Raw genomic sequence first — 19819 nt, 5'->3', positions numbered from 1 at the left:
GGAAGAGACGAGGAGCGTGACCGAGGCCACCTGCCAGCGCCACCCAGCAGCCCTTCTGTACCAGGGCGAGGCCGTCCGGATGCCATCAGCCCGCAGCCCTGAGCCACCGAGCACGGGGACCGGTAACTCCACGCGGGCCTATCGTTAGAGCCTCCAGATGCGACTATTACGAGCAACAGCGAGAAGGACGAGCAGAGAGGATGCTCATCTTCACGGCTAACCAAGCTGGCGAAGGGGAGCTCACACAGCCTCCCGAACCCTCACTTTTCTGCTCCTGTTTCTCCTGTTGATTAAGCTGATGCGAAGAGGTAGGGATGTAGAAGGAGCTTTAAAGAGAAACCACATTTGATTGACAGTCTCTCTGGCAATCACCAACAGCTGCTGCGGGGCGGGCTTGCAGCCAGGCCTTCACTTCGAACCTCGCCACAGCACCCAGTATCCCCGTCCATGTGAGGCCATCAGGGTCCCACGGCACATGTGGCTGAGCCAGGAGGCTGAGGGTGAACTGAGGGTGAAGCCAGGCTGGCCTGACCCCACACCAGCTACCTCGGCCCCTGGGAAACCACATCCAGAGCACGCAGACCTCACATTCAGTTCCATCAGCTTTGACACATGGACCGACCTGGAACCCACGCCCTGTCACGTTAGGGACCATTTATCACCCCAGAAGGTTCCCTCAGGCCCTTCCCGTCACTGCCAGGCAACGACTCTGGATTTCTACCACAGTGAGTCCGGCCTCGTCTAGGCCTCCATGGAAACAGTCCTAGGTGGCACGCTGGGGGTGGCTTCTCCCACTGGGGTCCCTCCTTTCATGGCCAAGGACGGTTCCCCTGCACCGAACACCACCCTTCCCCTGCCATGCACGTGGGCCGCCCCTGCGCCTGCTGGGGGAGTAAAGCTGCTCCTCTCGTTCTCGCAGAAGCTGTTTCTCTTGAGAGGTGCCCGGGGGGAGCTGCTGGGCCCAGGGCAGACGGGCACCGGGCCAGCGTCCCCAGGTGACACGACACGCCCACAGCATCGGGGGGCACCTCTCGTCGCCCCTCCTAGTAGGGGTGAGGGGTGTCTGGGGAAGTGCCCACTCAGGTCTTTTGCCCATTTTTCAAGCCGAGTGGTCTGTCTTCGGTGACGAAGCCAGAGGGCGGGTCACCTGGACTTTAAAACTAGGGAAGAGGTGGTGCAGCTGCCCTTGCTGGCGGCGCTGCCCTTGGCACCCCACGGCTGTCCCGGCATCGGATGACTGCCCCTGTCTGCACCAGTGGGCACGGGTCTTGCTGTGGCAATCCTGTCACGTGCCTCTAGTATGAGACAAACTTAAAAGTGTAACTCCCACAACACCCAAGTTCTCAGCACCCCTCTGCATTTCCCAAAGACGATGGTTTCTCCTATGCTGAAATTAACTGCATTTTCCTCTCTGAATCTTTTACAGAATGGCCTACCAGGGAGTTCAAGAGACTCCCTAGGGCTCTAAAGTATATTTTAAAACATCTGTACCAATCGAAGTAAAGTAGCTTCAGCAGTAAGTTCCAGAAATAGCTGAGATACAAATGCTGATCGGAAGGCAAGGCTATGCTGGGGTCTGCAGCCGCCCTGAGAGGCACTCCAGGCAGCAGCTGCCTGGGGCGTCACCTGGGGAGAAGTCACCTGGGGAGGAGTCACCTGGGGAGGAGTCACCAGGGAGGAGTCACCTGGGGAGGAGTCACCTGGGGAGGAGTCAGCTGGGGAGGAGTCACCTGGGGAGGAGTCACCTGGGGAGGAGTCACCGGGGAGGAGTCACCGGGGAGGAGTCACCTGGGGAGGAGTCACCTGGGGCGGAGTCACCTGGGGAGGAGTCACCTGGGGAGGAGTCACCTGGGGAGGAGTCACCTGGGGAGGAGTCACCGGGGAGGAGTCACCTGGGGCGGAGTCATCTGGGGAGGAGTCACCTGGGGAGGAGTCACCTGGGGAGGAGTCACCGGGGAGGAGTCACCGGGGAGGAGTCACCTGGGGAGGAGTCACCTGGGGCGGAGTCAGCTGGGGAGGAGTCACTGGGGAGGAGTCACCTGGGGAGGAGTCACCTGGGGAGGAGTCACTGGGGAGGAGTCACCGGGGAGGAGTCACCTGGGGAGGAGTCACCTGGGGAGGAGTCACCTGGGGCGGAGTCACCTGGGGAGGAGTCACCTGGGGAGGAGTCACCTGGGGAGGAGTCAGCTGGGGAGGAGTCACCTGGGGCGGAGTCACCGGGGAGGAGTCACCTGGGGCGGAGTCACCTGGGGAGGAGTCACCTGGGGCGGAGTCAGCTGGGGAGGAGTCACCGGGGAGAGAGGCACACTGGCGGCCTCTCACCGTGCGGGGACAGCACCACGCAGAACACGCAGTGCCATTACCAGGGGCACGTTCTTTTAGAACAAATACAGAAGCTGCTGGAACCTAAACGGCATAAACCAGCGGATTCTGGACTGAAGAGCAGGGCAAAGCAGAGAACGGCCCCCGGGGCTCCCTGCAGTCCTGCCTCACTCCGCTCTCCCGCTCCTGTCCGTCCACAGAGGGAAAGGGGACGGTGGAGGCCGGTGGCAGCCACCCTGCCTCCCACACACTCCACGGCTCCCAGTCCCAAGAGTTAAGCAGGGCCCCATCTGGCCAGCGGGCTATGAGCAGAAGTGATTGTCCCTCCTGAACGGAACCGCTGGAGCTGGCGCAGGGCCCTCCAGCTGCAGTGCCCGAGGGGCCGGGCCGCAGAGTACCAGGGGACCAGGGGACCAGGGGACCAGGGCTCCCCCCCCCACCCCCCCCCCCCCGCCCAGGGCACAATGGCCCTGACAGAGCGAGGCTGACAGCCAGCTGGCGGGAGAGCAGGCGGCATTCACTGTGAAGCCGCTGATACCGGGCTTGTCACTCCATAGCCCAACCAACACGCACTTCTGCCCGTGACATAAAGTGGCACCTGCTTGGCGTTCTACTCTATCGGGCGGCACGCTTTTCTGCACGCATTTCCAAAGGCATGACTGACACCAGGCCCTCCCCCATCCCACGCTGAGAGCCATGAACTGTCATCGCAAACCGCACCACTGCTGACCCCGGTGCCTGACTGTGCACACGGGCCAGGGCATCTTAAACATCCCCCAAAGGATGCCAATTGCTTCCAAAAACTAAGGTTGTAATAAACTGCAAATTCCATGCTGCTGTTACAACTGGGTTCAATAGCTAAACATTTAAGAATGCTCTTCATTTCACCTCAAAGCAGCAATTCATTTGGTAGTTAGCATAGGGGCAAAGGAGGGATGCTACGTCTTTAAGAAGAAATTAAAAGCAGAAACCGTGTTCCTTAAAATTGCAACTTCTGTGTGCCATGTGGGGAAGACCAGTGACATTCCAGACTGCAATGACCTGGCACAGCCCAAGGTCAACACCGGCGTGAGGTAGCCCAGCTCACGTGGTCAGCACCAGGAAGACAGGCTTCCATTTCGATGTTCTCAAGGTCGGGACACGAGGACAGAGAGGCCAGGACTGAGAGCAGGGCCCACCCAGCTCTGAGGCAGCGCCCATTTCCACGGATGCTCCTGCCACCATCTCTCTGCGGTGGGCGCTGCTGTGCCCCTTAGGAAGGCGAGGAGCTGGGTGTAAAGGGAAGCCAGCAGCTTGCCAGGCCCAGCTCTGGGCACGGCCAGCACTGCCTCTGCCGTGAGTCCCGCTCTGCAGCCTGGCCTCCTGCCACCTGCTGTGTGACCGACGCCAGGCTCGGCTGCACGCTGGCACGGGTTTGCCAACGATGGGTTTGCAGGCAGGAGGCCGGCGGCTCCGTCCTCTCGCCTGCACTGTGCCGGCAGCAAGCGCCCACTGCCAGCACACCCAGACGGCCAAGCACATCCCGACTCGGATGCAGCTCCCCCTCGGATGCAGACTCCGTCCCCGAAGCTGTTTCTCCCCAGAAAGAATGGCCACCACCCCCGTGACGCCCAAAGGCACCTCCAAGACCGGCCCCGCTCCAGCCTGCCAGCTGCGCCGGGAGGACCGGGCTGACATGGAGGAGGCAGGGCTGTGGGCTGGAGCCTAGAGCCTGGAGGCCCTGGCAGAGCGGGTGCGGTGGGTGGAGCCAGGCACAATGCCCACTCCCTCTGCACCAAGCTCTCAGTACGGCAGGACACAAACCGCGCCTGGCCTCTGCGCCTCCGCAAGGAACCTCGGCATCTCCCACAAGGTCTGGCTGGGGCTGAGGACGGGCCGGGGCAGGCAGGAGGGCCACACCATCAGAACAATGGCTGGCAAATGCTCTCACAAGCGGAACGGTGGCCCTGGTGCTGGGATCAGGCTCAAAGGACAGTGTGAGGACATGTACCTGGGTTGCAGGTTCAATCCTGGCCCTCGTCAGGCTCCAACGGGAGGCAACCAATCGATGTGTCTCTCACATCTATGTCTCTCTCTCTAAAAGTCAAGGAAAAAAATATCCCTCAGGTGAGGGTTAACAAACACACACAAATGACCCTGGGCAATGCGTAGCTCCGGACAGAGCGGGCTTGTCTGGTGGAGGCCAGCCTGCTGCTGCAGCCGAGCTGCTGTGTGGGGCCTCGCTGGACAACAGATGAGGCTCTCCGCATGGCACCTGTGGAGCCACCTGGGCCGAGACCTGCCTGAGGGGTGGTGAGCGGCCCCTGCACCAGGAGATGCGGCCCTTCCTGCTCCCCCTCCTTTTGTGTGGAGGACGTGTGGCTGAACCCTCAAACATCAATGCTGTGCAGACAATGGTGGCTGCCAGCTGACCGGGAGACCGTTCGGCAGAGCATTTGTAGGGCCCATCTGGACCCTCTGGAGCCCCTGGCGCACCCTCCGCCTCAGACCAGCCACACCTAAGCTGCCGTTCAATCAAGAATCTGCCTGCATAACCTAATGTTTGGGCTCATCCTATTACCTTGTCTCTTAGAACAGAATGAATGATTTATCAAAGGCACCTGCTGGGTGGCCCGCCCTGTAACCCGAGGAGACTCGGAGAGAGCAGCGGGAGACGCAGTGTGTCTCCCGTCTGCCTGAGCACCGAGCCTCGCGCTGAGCAGCTCGTGTACGCTGGGAGGAGACGGTCAACGGGTCACTGACCCTGGCGCGGGACGTGCCATTTTCCAGACTGCACAGCACGAAGCAGCGTGCCACAGGCAGGCAGACTGGCAGAGGCAATGGCACCAACGGGATTACCGGAAGCAGTTCTTGTGGGCAGCCTCCTGAGTCCGCTCCTCCCCAGTTCTGAAAACCCCCAAACCAAGGTGGGAGGTGAAGCCCCTACAAAACCAAGAAGCCCCTTAATCTGCCTGAGTAGCTAATCGGCCTCCTGAAATCCAGCAGCTTACAAAGCGTCACACAACCATCCCACAGGTGGAAGCCGGAGGCCCGCACAGCGCAGGCACAGCGCACGCGACGGCATACCTAGCTGGGCAAGGTCCAGCCGGGTCCAGTGCAGGCCGGTGGGGCAGCTCGCGGACAGCGTCCTGATGAACACCTGGCCCAGGCTGTCCAGTGCCCACAGAGCGTCCTGGCAGGCGGCGTAGGCCCTCATCTCGGTGTCGGGGGGCAGCTGCACAGTGGACGGGCGGGACTGCGCGTGCTGGGCGCCCACGCTGCACAGGTCCTTGCTGCCCTGGCACAGCCACAAGGCGCTGCCTGCGGGAGAGTTCGGGGGGGTCACTGACAAAAGGGCCGCTGACACCCACGGCTCCCTCGCTCCTCGCCACCGTGTGACAGACGCTCCATGCGCTTGAAGGTAGCGTCGGAGGGCACACCGTGACTGAGCAAGAGACAAGCCCAAGATACTTTAAAGACGTGAAAGAAAGCAGGGCTCAGGGATTGTCGGAGGCTACGATGTTGGCCTAGTGGCTCTGACCCGGGACGTGCTATGATGGACCCTCAGGGGAGTTAAAACCTTGGGCACAGCCCTAACCGGTTTTGCTCAGTGGATAGAGCGTTGGCCTGCGGACTGAGGGGTCGTAGGTTCGATTCCGGTCAAGGGCATGTTCCTGGGTTGTGGGCACGTCCCCAGTAGGGGGCATGCAGGAGGCAGCTGATCGATGTCTCTCTCTCATCGTCGATGTTTCTAACTTTCTATCCCTCTCTCTTCCTCTCTGTAAAAAATCAATAAAATATATTAAAAAAACCCAAAAAAAACCTTGGGCACAATATGTCTTCCAAAATGCGATCTAAAACCTGTGGCCAGTATGTTTTGGAATTGAAGATTTCTTTGGTTTTGAAGACCTAGAGCAACACCTTGGCCTGTGTTAGGTCCCAGCCCAGCAGCGGCCCCGGTGAGCAGTAACACCGCTGCGGCACATGTTTGCCCACCCCAGCATGACGGGGCCATGGCCAGCGTGACTCGGCGGACCAGGCAGGTTCTGCTGCCAAGTCGGAGCTGGCCTAGGTCTCAGCTTACCGCTCTCAGCACGGTGGTCAGAGCGACTGGGGAGAAGTTACTGCTCTGACCACGTTACCCACTTCCTGGTGGTGCTGAAGCTTGAATGAACCAACTGCTTCCCCTGAACCACAGACTGCACGACCCCGTGCCGTACTGGGAGGCGGCTTCCCAGAGGGGTCACCGGAGTGCCCAGGCCCCCACGCTGCCGCTCCTGGCTCCCAGCCCGATGCCGGAAGGGGCTGACTTGTGACCAGAGAGCAAGCCTGCCCTGCAGGGTCCCGACTGTAAACCAGGCAGGAAGTGGCTGCTGGGAGGTGACGGAATTCACAAGAGGAAACGGGAAGGTGCCCAAGAAGCTGGGTGCCCCCCTGGCTGCTGTGCCATGGCCCGGGGAGATGGCTGGAAGTCACCGCTGCCAGCCCTGGCGGCTACACTGTATGTTCCCCTCCTCAGGACGTGCCGTCATTAGACTCACTCAGCTTCACTGCTCTGGATCCTTCTCTCCCGGTCAGGTGGGCCCAGCCCCAGGGGCCCTCGGCTCAGCCCACAAGGACCACTGGCCTGTGACATGACCCCACCTTGTCTCCGAGGTCCACCCAGCCACGCCCCCACCCCACAAGGCCACATGCAGACGGTGGCTTTAGCTGTGCCACGGCCACGCCCTATGCTCCCACCAACCTTCCTTTGTGGGAGCAGGGGAGGCCAACACAAAGGCCCACTTGGTTGCAGAAGCTGTGCCGCGGGGAACGACGTTGTTCCAGTAAGTGCCTAGAAAGAAGAAACAGGAGCAGGTGTCAAAGAAAGAAGAAACGAACCACACCCCAGAGCGTGGTTCTAGACCAGGGGTGGGCAAACTTTTTGACTCGAGGGCCACAATGGGTTCTTAAACTGGACCGGAGGACCGGAACAAAAGCACGGATGGAGTGTCTGTGTGAACTAATATAAATTCAAAGTAAAGGAGCGGAGGGGAGAGCAAGAGAACCGGATAGAACAGCCGGATCCGGCCCGCGGGTCGTAGTTTGCCCAAGGCTGCTCTAGACCACAGCAGGCCCTGGCGGCTCACGGCTGGTTCCAGCCTGTCCTTACTCGGAGGGCCGAGCGGCACTCGAGAGCCGGCCCGTCCCTCTGTGGACACCGGCAAGCAGAGCCACCGTCCTGCCCACGAAGCAGGGGTGCATGTACAGAAGGGATGGGTGCGCGTGGGCTGACACCGCGTTACAGGTCTGGCTAGAGCCCGGCGTTTTCAACAGCGTGACAGTCTTCCTCCAGGAAATGGACTAGTCCCTCTTCCTAGGCTCTTCAGGTTCGGGCGAGATTTTCATTTTATTTTTTAATATATTTTATTGATTTTTTACAGAGAGGAAGGGAGAGGGATAGAGAGTTAGAAACATCGATGAGAGAGAAACATCAATCAGCTGCCTCCTGCACACCCCCTACTGGGGATGTGCCCGCAACCAAGGTATGTGCCCTTGACTGGAATCGAACCCAGGACCCTGGAGTCCACAGGCCGACGCTCTATCCACTGAGCCAAACCGGTCAGGGCGAGTTTTTTCATTTAAATGTGAAGTTATTAACATAAAACGGAGCTCCATTTGCTTTCTATCATAATAGGTTCCCAGGGGAGACGGATCGCACACCCGACACTGGGGTCCCAGTGGCAGCAACGACAGATGAAGAAGGGAGACGGACGAGCACGAAGAATGCCTCCGTCCCAACACTCCCACTGGCCTCCGCCCCCTCCTCAGGCCGCGCGCGAGCTTTCCTTTACACGCTGCCCCTTCCTCGGACTGAAGCTGCCTGTCAAGCCGCGTGAAAGTCGAAGCAATTCACCCACCGATGAGACTTCCCTTGGCGACGTGGAGTTCGTTCTTGCCCGAGGAGATCCAGACGCCGCTGTTGTTCACCCCCAGCAGGCTGGGCTGGCACTGCAGCTGCTGAGACCAGAACGCCATGCGCAGCTTATCTGCCACCTTTTCCACGGGCACTTGGGCCGCTGTGGCCACCGAGTGTGTGGCGTGCATGATGGTCTGGAATAAGCTGCACTGGTCGAACACCACGTAGTCTGTGATGCTCACCTGCAGGGACGGGAGGACACGCTGTCAGGGCGATCTTCCTGCCGAGAGGGAGGTTCTGGCCCACGTGCACGTGCGTGTTAGTGAGGACTGAGAAAAGTCTAGCAGGACCCCCCCCCCCCCCCCCCCCCGAACTGCTGTCATGACCCCTGGGGGTTGGACGTAGAGAGGTGGAAAATGCCACCTTTTTTTTTATAAAATATATTTTATTGATATTTCACAGAGAGGAAGGGAGAGGGATAGAGAGCTAGAAACATCGATGAGAGAGAAACATCGATCAGCTGCCTCCTGCACACCTCCCACTGGGGATGTGCCCGCAACCAAGGTACATGCCCTTGACCAGAATCGAACCCGGGACCCTTCAGTCCACAGGCCGACGCTCTATCCACTGAGCCAAACCGGTTTCGGCCGAAAATGCCACCTTTTATACACTTTTCTATCACGTGGACCTGTTACAAGCCTGTGACTGAACATCACCCCCTGCACCTCTAAGACTTTTGTTCTAGTTAGTGAGAATTACTTTGTTTTTAAATTCCGGTGTTTCTCATGGACAGCGATGTACAGTACTCAGACTACACCACAATTAGCCCTAAAGAGGCATTCTCAGGCCCTAACCGGTTTGGCTCAGTGGATAGAGCATCGGCCTGCGGACTCAAGGGTCCCAGGTTCGATTCCGGTCAAGGGCATGTACCTTGGTTGCAGGCACATCCCCAGTTGGGGGTGTGCAGGAGGCAGCAGATTGATGTTTCTCTCTCATCGATGTTTCTAACTCTCTATCCCTCTTCCTTCTTCTCTGTTAAAAAAATCAATAAAATATATTAAAAAAAAAAATAAGAGGCATTCTCAGTACTAATCTGTTATTTAAGCCAGGACTGTGAGTCCCCATGCCAGGCCGACAGCCTGGAGCCCCGTCCTGGACTGCAGGCAGCACCTGGCTCAGATGCTGGGACCCTGCTCCTCTCACGTGACCTGAAAGGTGCTTTTCCGGGCGCCCCCTGAGGAGACCCCTCCTCTTTCTAAAACACTTTCACGCACGTATCTGCCCTGCTGGGCTTTCCAGAGGCGCGTCGCCGCCCTATTCCCAGGATAGTCTCGCGCAGGTGACATGCCCAAGTCTCGCACAATGAAGGGTTGAGTGAAAGGGACCTCAATGTACAAAACACAGAAACGAAAAGGAAATTCCTGTAAAAATCAGCACTGGGTGCAAACACTGCCCTTGGTCAGTGTGAGCTGCCGCCCTCACTGAAGTAGAAGCGGGGGCTTCACCACGTCGGGCCCCGGAGCCCTCAGAATGCGGGGCCCCGCACACGCCGGCGCTGTGACCACTCAGGGAGCCCGCGCTTCCCGGTGCGTGCCTCACCAAGGCCACACCAGGCCTGGGACAGACGCAGTCCCAGCACCAGGACCTGCTGGTGAGCAGGACGCAGATGTAAATGAAGTTTAGCAGCCAAACAGTGCTGCTCTCAGGCTGCAAAGAACCAATCTTCAGATGCTGCTGCCCGTTAAATCTCTCTAAGGATAACGTTCTGAGCATTACTGCAAAATGTGTCTGCTTTTCTCTTGGCTACTTAAAAACAGAAGTTAGTACGCATGTACAGGTGAGCGTGTGCGTGTGTGTGTGTGTGTGTGTGTGTGTGTGTGTGTGAGAAACCATATGACATGGCAACGAGCACTGAGAAGGTATTTTCAAGTCCTTTGCAGAACTCTTGGAGTGCCACCTGGCACGTGAATCAGTGACGTATGTACACACACACACATGCATCAAAGAGCAAACACACCTGACTTTCCCAGTCTCACCTCAGGGTCCTACGAGCAACAAGGCGAGTCTGAGGTGACAGTTTCACACCCGCCGAGGGCAGCCCGGGGAGACCCCGCACCACAGGGGGGGCAGACACTCCTTTGAGAGCATTCCAGCCACCCTGGCTGGCACCAAGTCACGGAAGGTGGCTACTGACACCCTCCCTTCCCAAAGCCCTCCCTTTCGGGCGCCGGCGGAGGACTCCCCTGAAGTGCCTCCCACTCAGAGGACTTGCGAACAAGCAGAGAGAGAGGGACTGTAACTGTGGGCTGGGTTTTCCCAACCTACTGTGCAGTCTCTTTCTTAGCGCGTTTGTCAGAATGAAACACCATCACTACCCAGGCCTCCGAGTGGACGTCACGGGTTTACGTAAAGCAGATTCTAAGCCACCTGCATACACAGCCTGTGCTCGGAGCAGAGCTCCTCAGGTGGGAAGTCGTGGTGTTCCAATGTGCTGCGATCCGCCGTCTGGCTGAGTAAACCTGAGTACCGTTATTTAGCCCCTCCCCCATCTCTTTAGGGAAGACAGGGGCTGTAAGGGGGGAGCAGTCCCACCCCAGGGAGACCCCGGGCCCGACCGGAACACCCACCTGCCACCAGTGGTCGTCCTCCCCTTGGGGCTTCTTGGGAACAATGCCGGTTCTGAACCACAGGGTTCCGTGGATGTCCAGCGCCCACAGGGTCTGCTGGTCCCCGAGCGTCACACAGACAGGCTCCAAGGCCTGCCTTTCACTGAAATGGAGGAGGACATGGGAGTCAGCATCCAGGCGAGGCCCCAGTGGGTCTAGGCAAGCCAGCAGAGGGCGTCCTGGGGGGTCGGCCTGGGAGAAGAGACACCCCACCCACAAGATCCAAGGCAGAAAGCTGCGTTTTGAGTTAAGTTACTGTGCAACATCAATTGTTCAAAGGCATCGCAGCTTCTGAAAGACACACGAAGACCCAGAGTGACAGGAGAGCTTTGGGAAGAAAATGACCCCAGGAAAAGGTGAGCAGCGGCCCAGCAGGGATTCAGGCCCCGAGGCGCCTCCACCCCGTCCCTCCTTCACTGTGTGCCGGGCTGTGCGGGCAGCTGCAGCTGGGCAGACGCCGCTCTCTGGGCACCTGGTGCCATCCTCACCAGCCTCGGGCTCAGCTGGGCTCCTCTCTGCACGGTGCGCCCAGTGCTTGCCCCGCTCCCTGGTTCAGGAGCATCTGCACTAGCCGACGGGTCAATTTACACTCCCACGGGAGCTCCATGGGGCAGGGCAGGCTCAGCGGTCTTTGCACACCCAGCCCAGCAGTTCTGGCTCACAATGGGGACTGGCTCAAGTTTCGTGGGTTGCTAAATGCAAACCAATATCCTAATCCAATTTTCTAAGGGCTATTAATAATTTTACATTAGCAAAATGATTTGATAGCAATTCTGTAATTAAAATTTTGAATGGCAAAATGTAACCAAATAAATTGCAATTCAGAGGTCAATCTCAATTGACTAGGAGGATAATAAAGAAAACTATTTGACTCTACAGCATCCGAGATTCTAAAGAGAAACCCGACACTGGGCACTTCTGAACAGAGACGGTCCTGAGAGACGGTGGTGGGCGAGGCTCGGGGCTGCACAGGAGGCAGCAGCACTGGAAAAGCTGAGCTCTGACCCAACATGCAGCGCCCTCAGAGGTGGACAGTGTCTCCAAGGTCAGGCTGCTCAAACTGGTTCTGACAACTGCAGAGAACACCATTACCCTGGAAACCCTCAGGGAACCAGCTCTTCCCCGGGAAGGCACCCCTGGACGCCTGAGGGGCGCCCTGCTGACAAGGACCAGAGGTGGGACAAACCGGACCACTAGTTACCTGATGATGTCACACTTCCACTGCTCGCCTTCAGGGCAGAAGCTGCTCACGCCCTCCCGGTACAGGAGGGCTCTCTGCTCCGTCAGCGCCCACACCACGCTGTTCCGGGCTGTCACCTGCGACAGTGGGTATGGGCAGTCGACCTTGATGGCTCTGGCACAGGGGCGATCCACGCTGAGACCTGCCAGAGAGATGGACAGGAAGCCCCCAAACACACAATCAGGATGTCACACCTCATGGTTATCCTGTGTACTTATTTTTCTTTTTGGATATTTTGCTATATTCCTTTGTAAAAAGTGCTTTTTAAAAGATCTAGTCAGCCCCTGATTGGGTGGCTCAGTTGGTTGGAGCATCATCCCCCACACGGGAAGGTTGCAGGTTCAATCCCTGGTGGGGGGTATGTACGGGAGGCAACCAATCAGTTTCTCTCTCACATTGATGTTTCTCTCTCTCTCTAAAATCAACAAAAAAAATCTCAGGTGAGGATTAAAAATAAATAAAATAAAACAAAATAAAAGGTGTAGTCAGTTACCAGAGGGAAGGGAGGTGGGGGGGAGGCAGAAGAGGGTAAATGGGGGATAAACGGTGATGGAAGGAGACTTGATTTTGGATGGTGAACACACAATATAATACACCGAGGATGTAATATAGAATAGTACCTGAAACCTATGTAATTTTATTAACCAGTGTCACCCCAATAAGTTCAATACAAAAGGGAAAATAGGTCTTGTCAACATACAGTGGTTAAATTGTGCTTGAATACAACCTCTGGGTGCAGCCTTTCCGGAGGCCCTTGGAAACCCGGGAGTAACAACTCAGAGCTGGCACCCAGGGTGTCCTGAAAGAAGCGAAGGCCCAGACCAGAGCGAGACGCTGGCCTCTGGCTCCATCTTGTCCGCCGGCTTTGTCCCCACGGCCCCTAGGCCAACAGCTTCTTGCAAACAGACACGCTAGCCATTAGAGGGATTCTCCTCGCCAGAACGTGCCTCTCCCCAGGAGGAAAGGGAAGTATGTACAAAGTTAATGATTATTTTTCCAAGATTTGCAGGAACCTCATGACCAGACTCACCTCCTCTAGCACAATCTTCCTCGGGCCCCTGCTGGCGCCCAGATGTCTTCAGTCACCAATCACCTCTTGGCCCCCCGCCCCCCACCACGCCCCTTTCCCCTTTCCCTGACGTAAAGGAAGCCTGAGCTCTATTTTCTTACGAGGGATCTGAGGCACCACGGAGCTTCCCCTCTTCTAGGTCAGGGACTTCTCCATAAAGAAACCTTTCCTTCTCCCAAATTCCGACATTCTGAGTTTGGGCCGTTCGAAGCATCAGGCGCGTGGACTTGGGACGGGGAACACCCAGAGCCAAGAGCAGCCAGACCCCAAACAACGGGGCCCAGGCCAAGAGCAGCCGGCGCTCAGACGCCCTTCCCTGTGGACAGCTGTGCCCCTTGGAGCCTCAGGGGGAGCAGAGGGGTCGGCAGATCTGAGGCCGCCAGTCACCCTCTCAGAGCAGCTCCAACGAAGGGGCTCCAACGTTCAAATGAAAACCCTGGGTGTCCTCGGGCAGTGGTCGGCAAACTCATTAGCCAACAGAGCGGCAAACTGCGGCTCGCGAGCCGCAGTTTGCCGACCACTGTCCTAGGTGAACAGCGCGGTCCATCGCTGGGGCAGCACCAGCCCCAGGCCCCCTGACTCCCCACAGGACTCTTGTCCTGCCTCCTGGCACCCTCTGCCCAGCGAACCAGCAGGCCCTCCGGGTGGGCTGGCAGAACTGAAATCCCATATTCCGTGGTCTTCAGTGTGCTCCCAACAGGTCACACACATCTGGCACAGTCAGCCGCAGGCCGTGGCGTGTACTTCCTTGCACAAACGAGGTGGGAACCACCTGCAGGACTTCTCACCCACTGTTAGGTCGCCGAAGGAGGAACGCACGAGGCCAGAGTGGTGAGGGACTGCGAACTTATTCCCTCAGCCGCACGCCGGGTGGCGGAGCCCCTGCTCTACCTATTCTGAAACCCTGTCTCAGGACCTACAAGAAACACGTGGATGCCCAGCAAGGGGCAAAACTGGGAACACAAGAACCTCACGCGCAGGGTAACCTATTCTCCGCTTTCATATCGCTAGTGAGGCAACTGAGACCCCTACTCTTTCCCCCTTAAAATAACATCTAGGGCAGGGGTGGGCAAACTACGGCCCGCGGGCCGGATCCGGCTGTTCTATCCGGTTCTCTTGCTCTCCCCTCCGCTCCTTTACTTTGAATTTATATTAGTTCACACAAACACTCCATCCATGCTTTTGTTCCGGCCCTCCGGTCCAGTTTAAGAACCCATGGTGGCCCTCGAGTCAAAAAGTTTGCCCACCCCTGATCTAGGGTCTGAGTTGTATTTCAGCTCCAGGCCCAGAAAAGCAGCAAAACCAGACAAGTGACGCTGTGGCAGCCTCAGGACCCGCTTTTACCTCCCAAGTCACTCAACAGGATGGCTCTCGAGACTTCGCCAACCTGTCTCTTGGGGAAATCATGCTGCTGGGACCCTCGTCCAGCCCACTGCTATCAAAGTCCAACCCCCTGTGATCTCGACGTCCAGACTCGGCAGGAAGCGATTACGGAAGATCTGACCTCAGATCTGACCTCGTCCCTATTCCATAAAACAAAAAGGCTGGGATGTTAGGTTTGACGGAGCAGTTGAGTTGATACCCTTCCCCCGGAACTGGCTTTTCAGGCCATTGCACTGTGGACAGTCCATTCGCTGAAGACCACTTTTCACTTGCGGTGACCACATCCCACTCTCTCCCCTCCGGGTATGCATAAGGAAGTCTCCGCCCAGAGAAATCCTGCCCAAAGTCCTTTCAAAGCCACTGACTCCCACCAGGCTCAGCCACCTGGTGGGCGGCTGATGGAATAAATTCGAATAAATTCGTAATCCCTCACCATTCTGGCCTCGTGCTTTCCTCCTTCGGCGACCTAACGCCTACAAATCCTCGGGCCAACCTGAGACTGTACCCCAGAAGGTCTAGGTGGAACAGGGCTCCTTTGAAACCACTGCCCTGGAGACTCCTAAGGCACTGCTGGTTATGAGGCCACCCGCTCCTCACCCCCAGGCAGGAGCACCCCGTTTCCCCACCAAGAACAACACTCAGATGCCCCAGAGCTATTTCCGCTGGAAGGGAGACAGAGAAGGAGGCCAGGGACCAGGGTTGGCCCACGACCCAGGAGCTGCCGAGCTGCCGCCAGGGCTCCAGCAGGCTTCGGGGATGCGCCGGCCCTCCCACAGCTGGGCTCTGAGCCTCCAGGAATCAGCCGTGACAGTTTGTAAGAGAGATCACAACATTCGGCACCAGCAATACTGCTGGTTAGAAGACTGATCTTTACGGAAATCCAATATGGTCTCTTGACAACCAGAAAAGAGCTCCTGGCTCTGGCTGGCTGCTCAGTGGTTAGAGCATCCGCCTGCTGACTGAAGGGTCCCGGGTTCCGTTTCCAGTCAAGGGCACATACCTGGGTTGCAGATTCCTGGGCCCTGGGTCGGGGCCCACGCAGGAAGCAACCAATCGATGTGTCTCTCTCACATCGATGTCTCTCTTTTTTTCCCTCCCTCCCTCTCTCTCTAAAAATCAATGGAAAAATATCCTTGGGTGAGGATCAACAACAAGAAGAAGAGTTCCCGCCCAATCCGCCCCAGTCCTGTGAATCACTGCTCCGGGACCCCCCCTCGCCCCCCCCCCCCCGCCCCCGTTCTGCTGACAGCACAGGGACATGGACTCTCATCAGTCTCCTTTTAGTAAACAAGTCGCCCTGTGTCGCCTCCAGCAGCTAAGGTTGCCCTCAGGGCAGCTTCCTTGAACTGCTATTGGGAGCAGACCAGTTCTCGTTTTTCCCTGACCTCCATGTAAGTGTGTGCCGAGAAGCGGGCTGTGGCCTGACTGAGAAACCCAGGCACAGCCACGGAAGGGTGCCAGTGGCACTTCTCTCAGACCCGACCCTGCGGGGTAAGTGACACACAGTGGTCACCAGGAAGGAGACTAAGGTTCTGTTTCTGTTCCTCACTAAACAATCCCATTCGTTCTCGCCCTAAATGTGTCCTGGTTGAATGTGAATCAGTAGCAGGAAACAGCTAACATGCTAATGGAAGCACCCTCTCTCTAGAAACGTTAATTTAAATGGCTTTTCAGCCTCTTAGGGCGCAGAGAGCAGCCGTCACACCTGGGCGCCTTTACCTGTCTGCAGGTACAGGTCTCCGTTGGTCCTGATGACCCAGGCGGCGTCCTCACTCAGCGCCACAAACACGGCCTGGGGCAGTGCCTCGTACCAGTGCCGCTTGCCCTTGATGGTCACTTTGCCACAAGCAAAAGCCCGGTTAGACTTCTGCTCGATCTTCCAGAGGAGGGCGCCTGCGCAGAGAAAGCTCCCGTCGGAACCACGTGGACACACTCCGCCTGGGCGCCGGGGAGGGGGTTTCTGAACGCCGCCTGGCTTCAGCCCTCACGGGGAGGAGCCCCCGGTGCCCAGGTTTCAATCTGTGGCTGCCACCTGCCGGCTTCGGGTGTCCTGACCTCATCTGTGAAACGGCGAGACCACGGGGCTGGCACCTCACAGGCACTCACCACACTAAACGGGGGCGCGGCCTTCATCCTTAGTGGCCGAGGGGAGACCAAGTGAACAGTGAGCCACCCTGCGCCCTGAGGCAGGTGGGAGCCCTGCAGGGTGTCAGAGGGTGTCACTTCCCCGGGGCAAGCTGCAGAGAAGGAAGCATCTGGCCTGGGCTGTGCTTTCTTCACTCAAAGGGATTCTGAAGGACAGCGAAGAAGGGAGGACGGGAAGGCCCTCTGCAGACAGGGGGTGTGGCACAGGCTGGGCACCCAAGTGTGAGAAGCCACCTGGCCCAGGATGACGGAAAGCACAGCAGCTGGACCAGAGGGCGGGCCTGAGGAGAGGAAGCAGGACAGGTGCCCCGGCAAAGCTCGCCCCAAATGCCACGGCTCAGGGCTCAGGGCTCAGGCGCTGACTCCAGACGTGGCCCCGAGGCCATCCCAGCCAAGGACACCCACCTTCTGGAGCAGAGTTCTCACTAGAGCAACGGGGGGCAGGAGGGTTGGAAACGCAAGGCAATTACTATCATCAGGGAAGGACCCAAGCTCCTAAGTGGCTGAGGAGGTGACCCCCAAGGTAAAGGACAGAGAGATGGAAACCCACAATCACCATGCCCACGAAGGGAGGAGGTCTCCTCAGTTGGTCTCTGAAGGAAAAAGATTCTTCAAACAGCAGAGGGCTAAAACAAAGGCACCCTGACAAGCTAGCATTTTAAATGGTGACGAAGCCCAGGGGGAGTTAGGGAAATCCACTGCAAAGTCACAGAGCACAGCCCAAGGTCAGACTTTAGTAGGACTTCCCACCAGCTTCCTGGCGACAAACCAGGCACCCCCGGCAGACACACAGACACCCTTCTGTTCCGCCCGCCCGCCCCGAACAGGTGAGGCGGGAAGCCCCACGACTACAGAGACAGCGGGCGTTTCAGCCCAGCGGCTCCTCCGTGGCCGGATCGTGGCATCAGACGCTGGGTGCTTCCTCTGTCCAGTCAGGGAGCAGGCTGTTCACCCAGAGGATATCTGTACATAGCTCATTTAAAAATGACTTCTAAAAAGGAAACCAGAGAGTCTGAACGTACCCAACATGTGCATTGACCCATCTTCCTTAGTTCAGTTGCTTTAAAGCAACGCTAAGAAACAGAAATGCATTTTATTTCTGTAAGGAGCAAGTTACATCTCCCTCCATGTCCTCAAAATTCAAGCTATTTGTATAGCCTGCAAAAAATGTTCATGTGTTACCACTGCAATTAATAAAAAAACAGAAGCTCAGACTGAACATCCATTTACGCTCTTTCACGGATAGCAAACGAAGCAATCTGTGGAGAAAAGCCCGCCCCCCCCCCCCCCAGCAGCTGTCTGTGGAATGGGCTGCAGGGACCTCTGGCGAGGGCGGTGACCCCGGGGCGGCAAGCAGAAAAGGGCGAACCTGAGGGCGAGACTGCCACCTGCTGGACGGCATCTTCAAACTTCTGCCAGCGCAGCCCGGCACCGGCACCCCGCAACGCACTGCAGAACAGGCCGCCTCTGTAGTCCAGGCACCAGAGGTGCTTCTCGGAGACGCCCAGGCTGAGGACGCCGTGGCCGGGCCCCGAGTAGCCCATCCAGCTTTCTGCAAACTGAGGAGAGTGGGGGGTCAGGGAAAGCCAGGGGGTTCGGGGAGAGCCGGGGGTTCGGGGAGAGCCGGGGGGTTCAGGGAGAGCCAGGGAATTTAGGGAGAGCCGGGGAGTTCGGGGAGAGCCGGGGGGTTCGGGGAGAGAAGGGGGGTTCGGGGAGAGCCGAGGGGTTCGGGGAGAGAAGGGGGGTTCGGGGAGAGCCGGGGAGTTCGGGGAGAGCCGGGGAGTTCGGGGAGAGCCGGGGGTTCGGGGAGAGCCGGGGGTTCGGGGAGAGCCGGGGGGTTCGGGGAGAGCCGGGGGGTTCGGGGAGAGCCGGGGGTTCGGGGAGAGCCGGGGGGGTTCAAGGAGAGCCGGGGGGTTCGGGGAGAGCCGGGGGGTTCGGGGAGAGCCGGGGGGTTCGGGGAGAGCCGGGGGTTCGGGGAGAGCCGGGGGGTTCAAGGAGAGCCGGGGGTTCGGGGAGAGCCGGGGGGTTCGGGGAGAGCCGGGGAGTTCGGGGAGAGAAGGGGGGTTCGGGGAGAGCCGGGGAGTTCGGGGAGAGCCGGGGGTTCGGGGAGAGCCGGGGGTTCGGGGAGAGCCGGGGAGTTCGGGGAGAGAAGGGGGGTTCGGGGAGAGCCGGGGAGTTCGGGGAGAGCCGGGGGTTCGGGGAGAGCCGGGGAGTTCGGGGAGAGCCGGGGGTTCGGGGAGAGCCGGGGGTTCGGGGAGAGCCGGGGGGTTCAAGGAGAGCCGGGGGGTTCGGGGAGAGCCGGGGGGTTCGGGGAGAGCCGGGGGGTTCGGGGAGAGCCGGGGAGTTGGAATGACCTGGCTCTGTCCCATAGGAACAGCCCACCTTACAGACACCTGCCTGTACATCACCTCACCACCGACATTAGCAGAAGCAGCTCTGCCACTATCTTTGTTGTGTGTGTGTTTTAATCAAATTTTAAAATATTTATTGTTGAAAGTATTACAGATTTCCCCATTTCCCCCCACTGACCCCTTCTAGCCCACCCCCGTCCCACCCCGGGCCTTCACCACAGTACTGGCCGTGTCTATGGGTTGTGCATACAGCAAGTTCTTTAGTTAATCTCTCCCCACCCACCCCAGCGGTTGTGTGTGTTTTAAGCACATTTTCAATCACTGTCCCAATCCTCACCCACAGGGCACAGGTGTGGCTCGTAGGAATCTGGCCAGGATGCTCTGCGGGGTGAATTTTGAGGACTAAGGTTTTCCCCAGGGGCACGAAGGCAGGAGAAAGGTCCTCAGAGTGCCAGCGCCCTTTCCTCTGGGGAAGCACTTCCCTAAGCTCTGGCCTAGAGTCCCTGAGACTGCCCCTCACTTCATCCACCTGGTGACGCTGCTTGCTGTCACATGCACCGCGGCATCCCCGGCTCCAAACAGCTTGGCAGCCGAGGCCCTCAGGACAGACAGACACAGGCCAGGCCTTTGGCACTTTGTCCCAGGACAAGCAAGCTGTGTGTTCCACTTGGGGACAGCAGGGCAGAGGTTGGGGGTCTGCGGCCAGCCTGGCCCTTCACTTGCTCTGTGTGAGCCATCCACTGTGCCAGGCTCAGCTTCCTTCTC

The 19819-nt window shown here is 58.3% G+C and overlaps 1 protein-coding gene across 6 annotated transcripts in view; it reads right to left on the bottom strand.

The window, feature by feature from the left end:
- The window catches only part of TECPR2 (tectonin beta-propeller repeat containing 2), an 80028-nt gene that overhangs the window by 26116 nt on the left and 34093 nt on the right, over positions 1-19819 (bottom strand). For all 6 annotated transcript variants that reach the window (XM_080645195.1, XM_080645196.1, XM_080645197.1 and 3 more), the window contains 7 exons: positions 18073-18262; positions 16278-16451; positions 12068-12248; positions 10828-10969; positions 8202-8442; positions 7046-7135; positions 5389-5622 (listed from right to left, as the gene is read on the bottom strand). In XM_080645195.1, coding sequence (XP_080501321.1) covers positions 5389-5622; positions 7046-7135; positions 8202-8442; positions 10828-10969; positions 12068-12248; positions 16278-16451; positions 18073-18262 — 1252 coding nt within the window. The remainder of the gene's footprint in view (positions 1-5388; positions 5623-7045; positions 7136-8201; positions 8443-10827; positions 10970-12067; positions 12249-16277; positions 16452-18072; positions 18263-19819) is intronic.

This window comes from Plecotus auritus, assembly GCF_963455305.1.
Source record: "Plecotus auritus genome assembly, chromosome: 1".
Lineage (NCBI taxonomy): Eukaryota > Metazoa > Chordata > Mammalia > Chiroptera > Vespertilionidae > Plecotus > Plecotus auritus.
The sequence above is the reverse complement of the archived record's forward strand: the minus strand, read 5'-3'. Positions and strand labels throughout refer to the sequence as shown.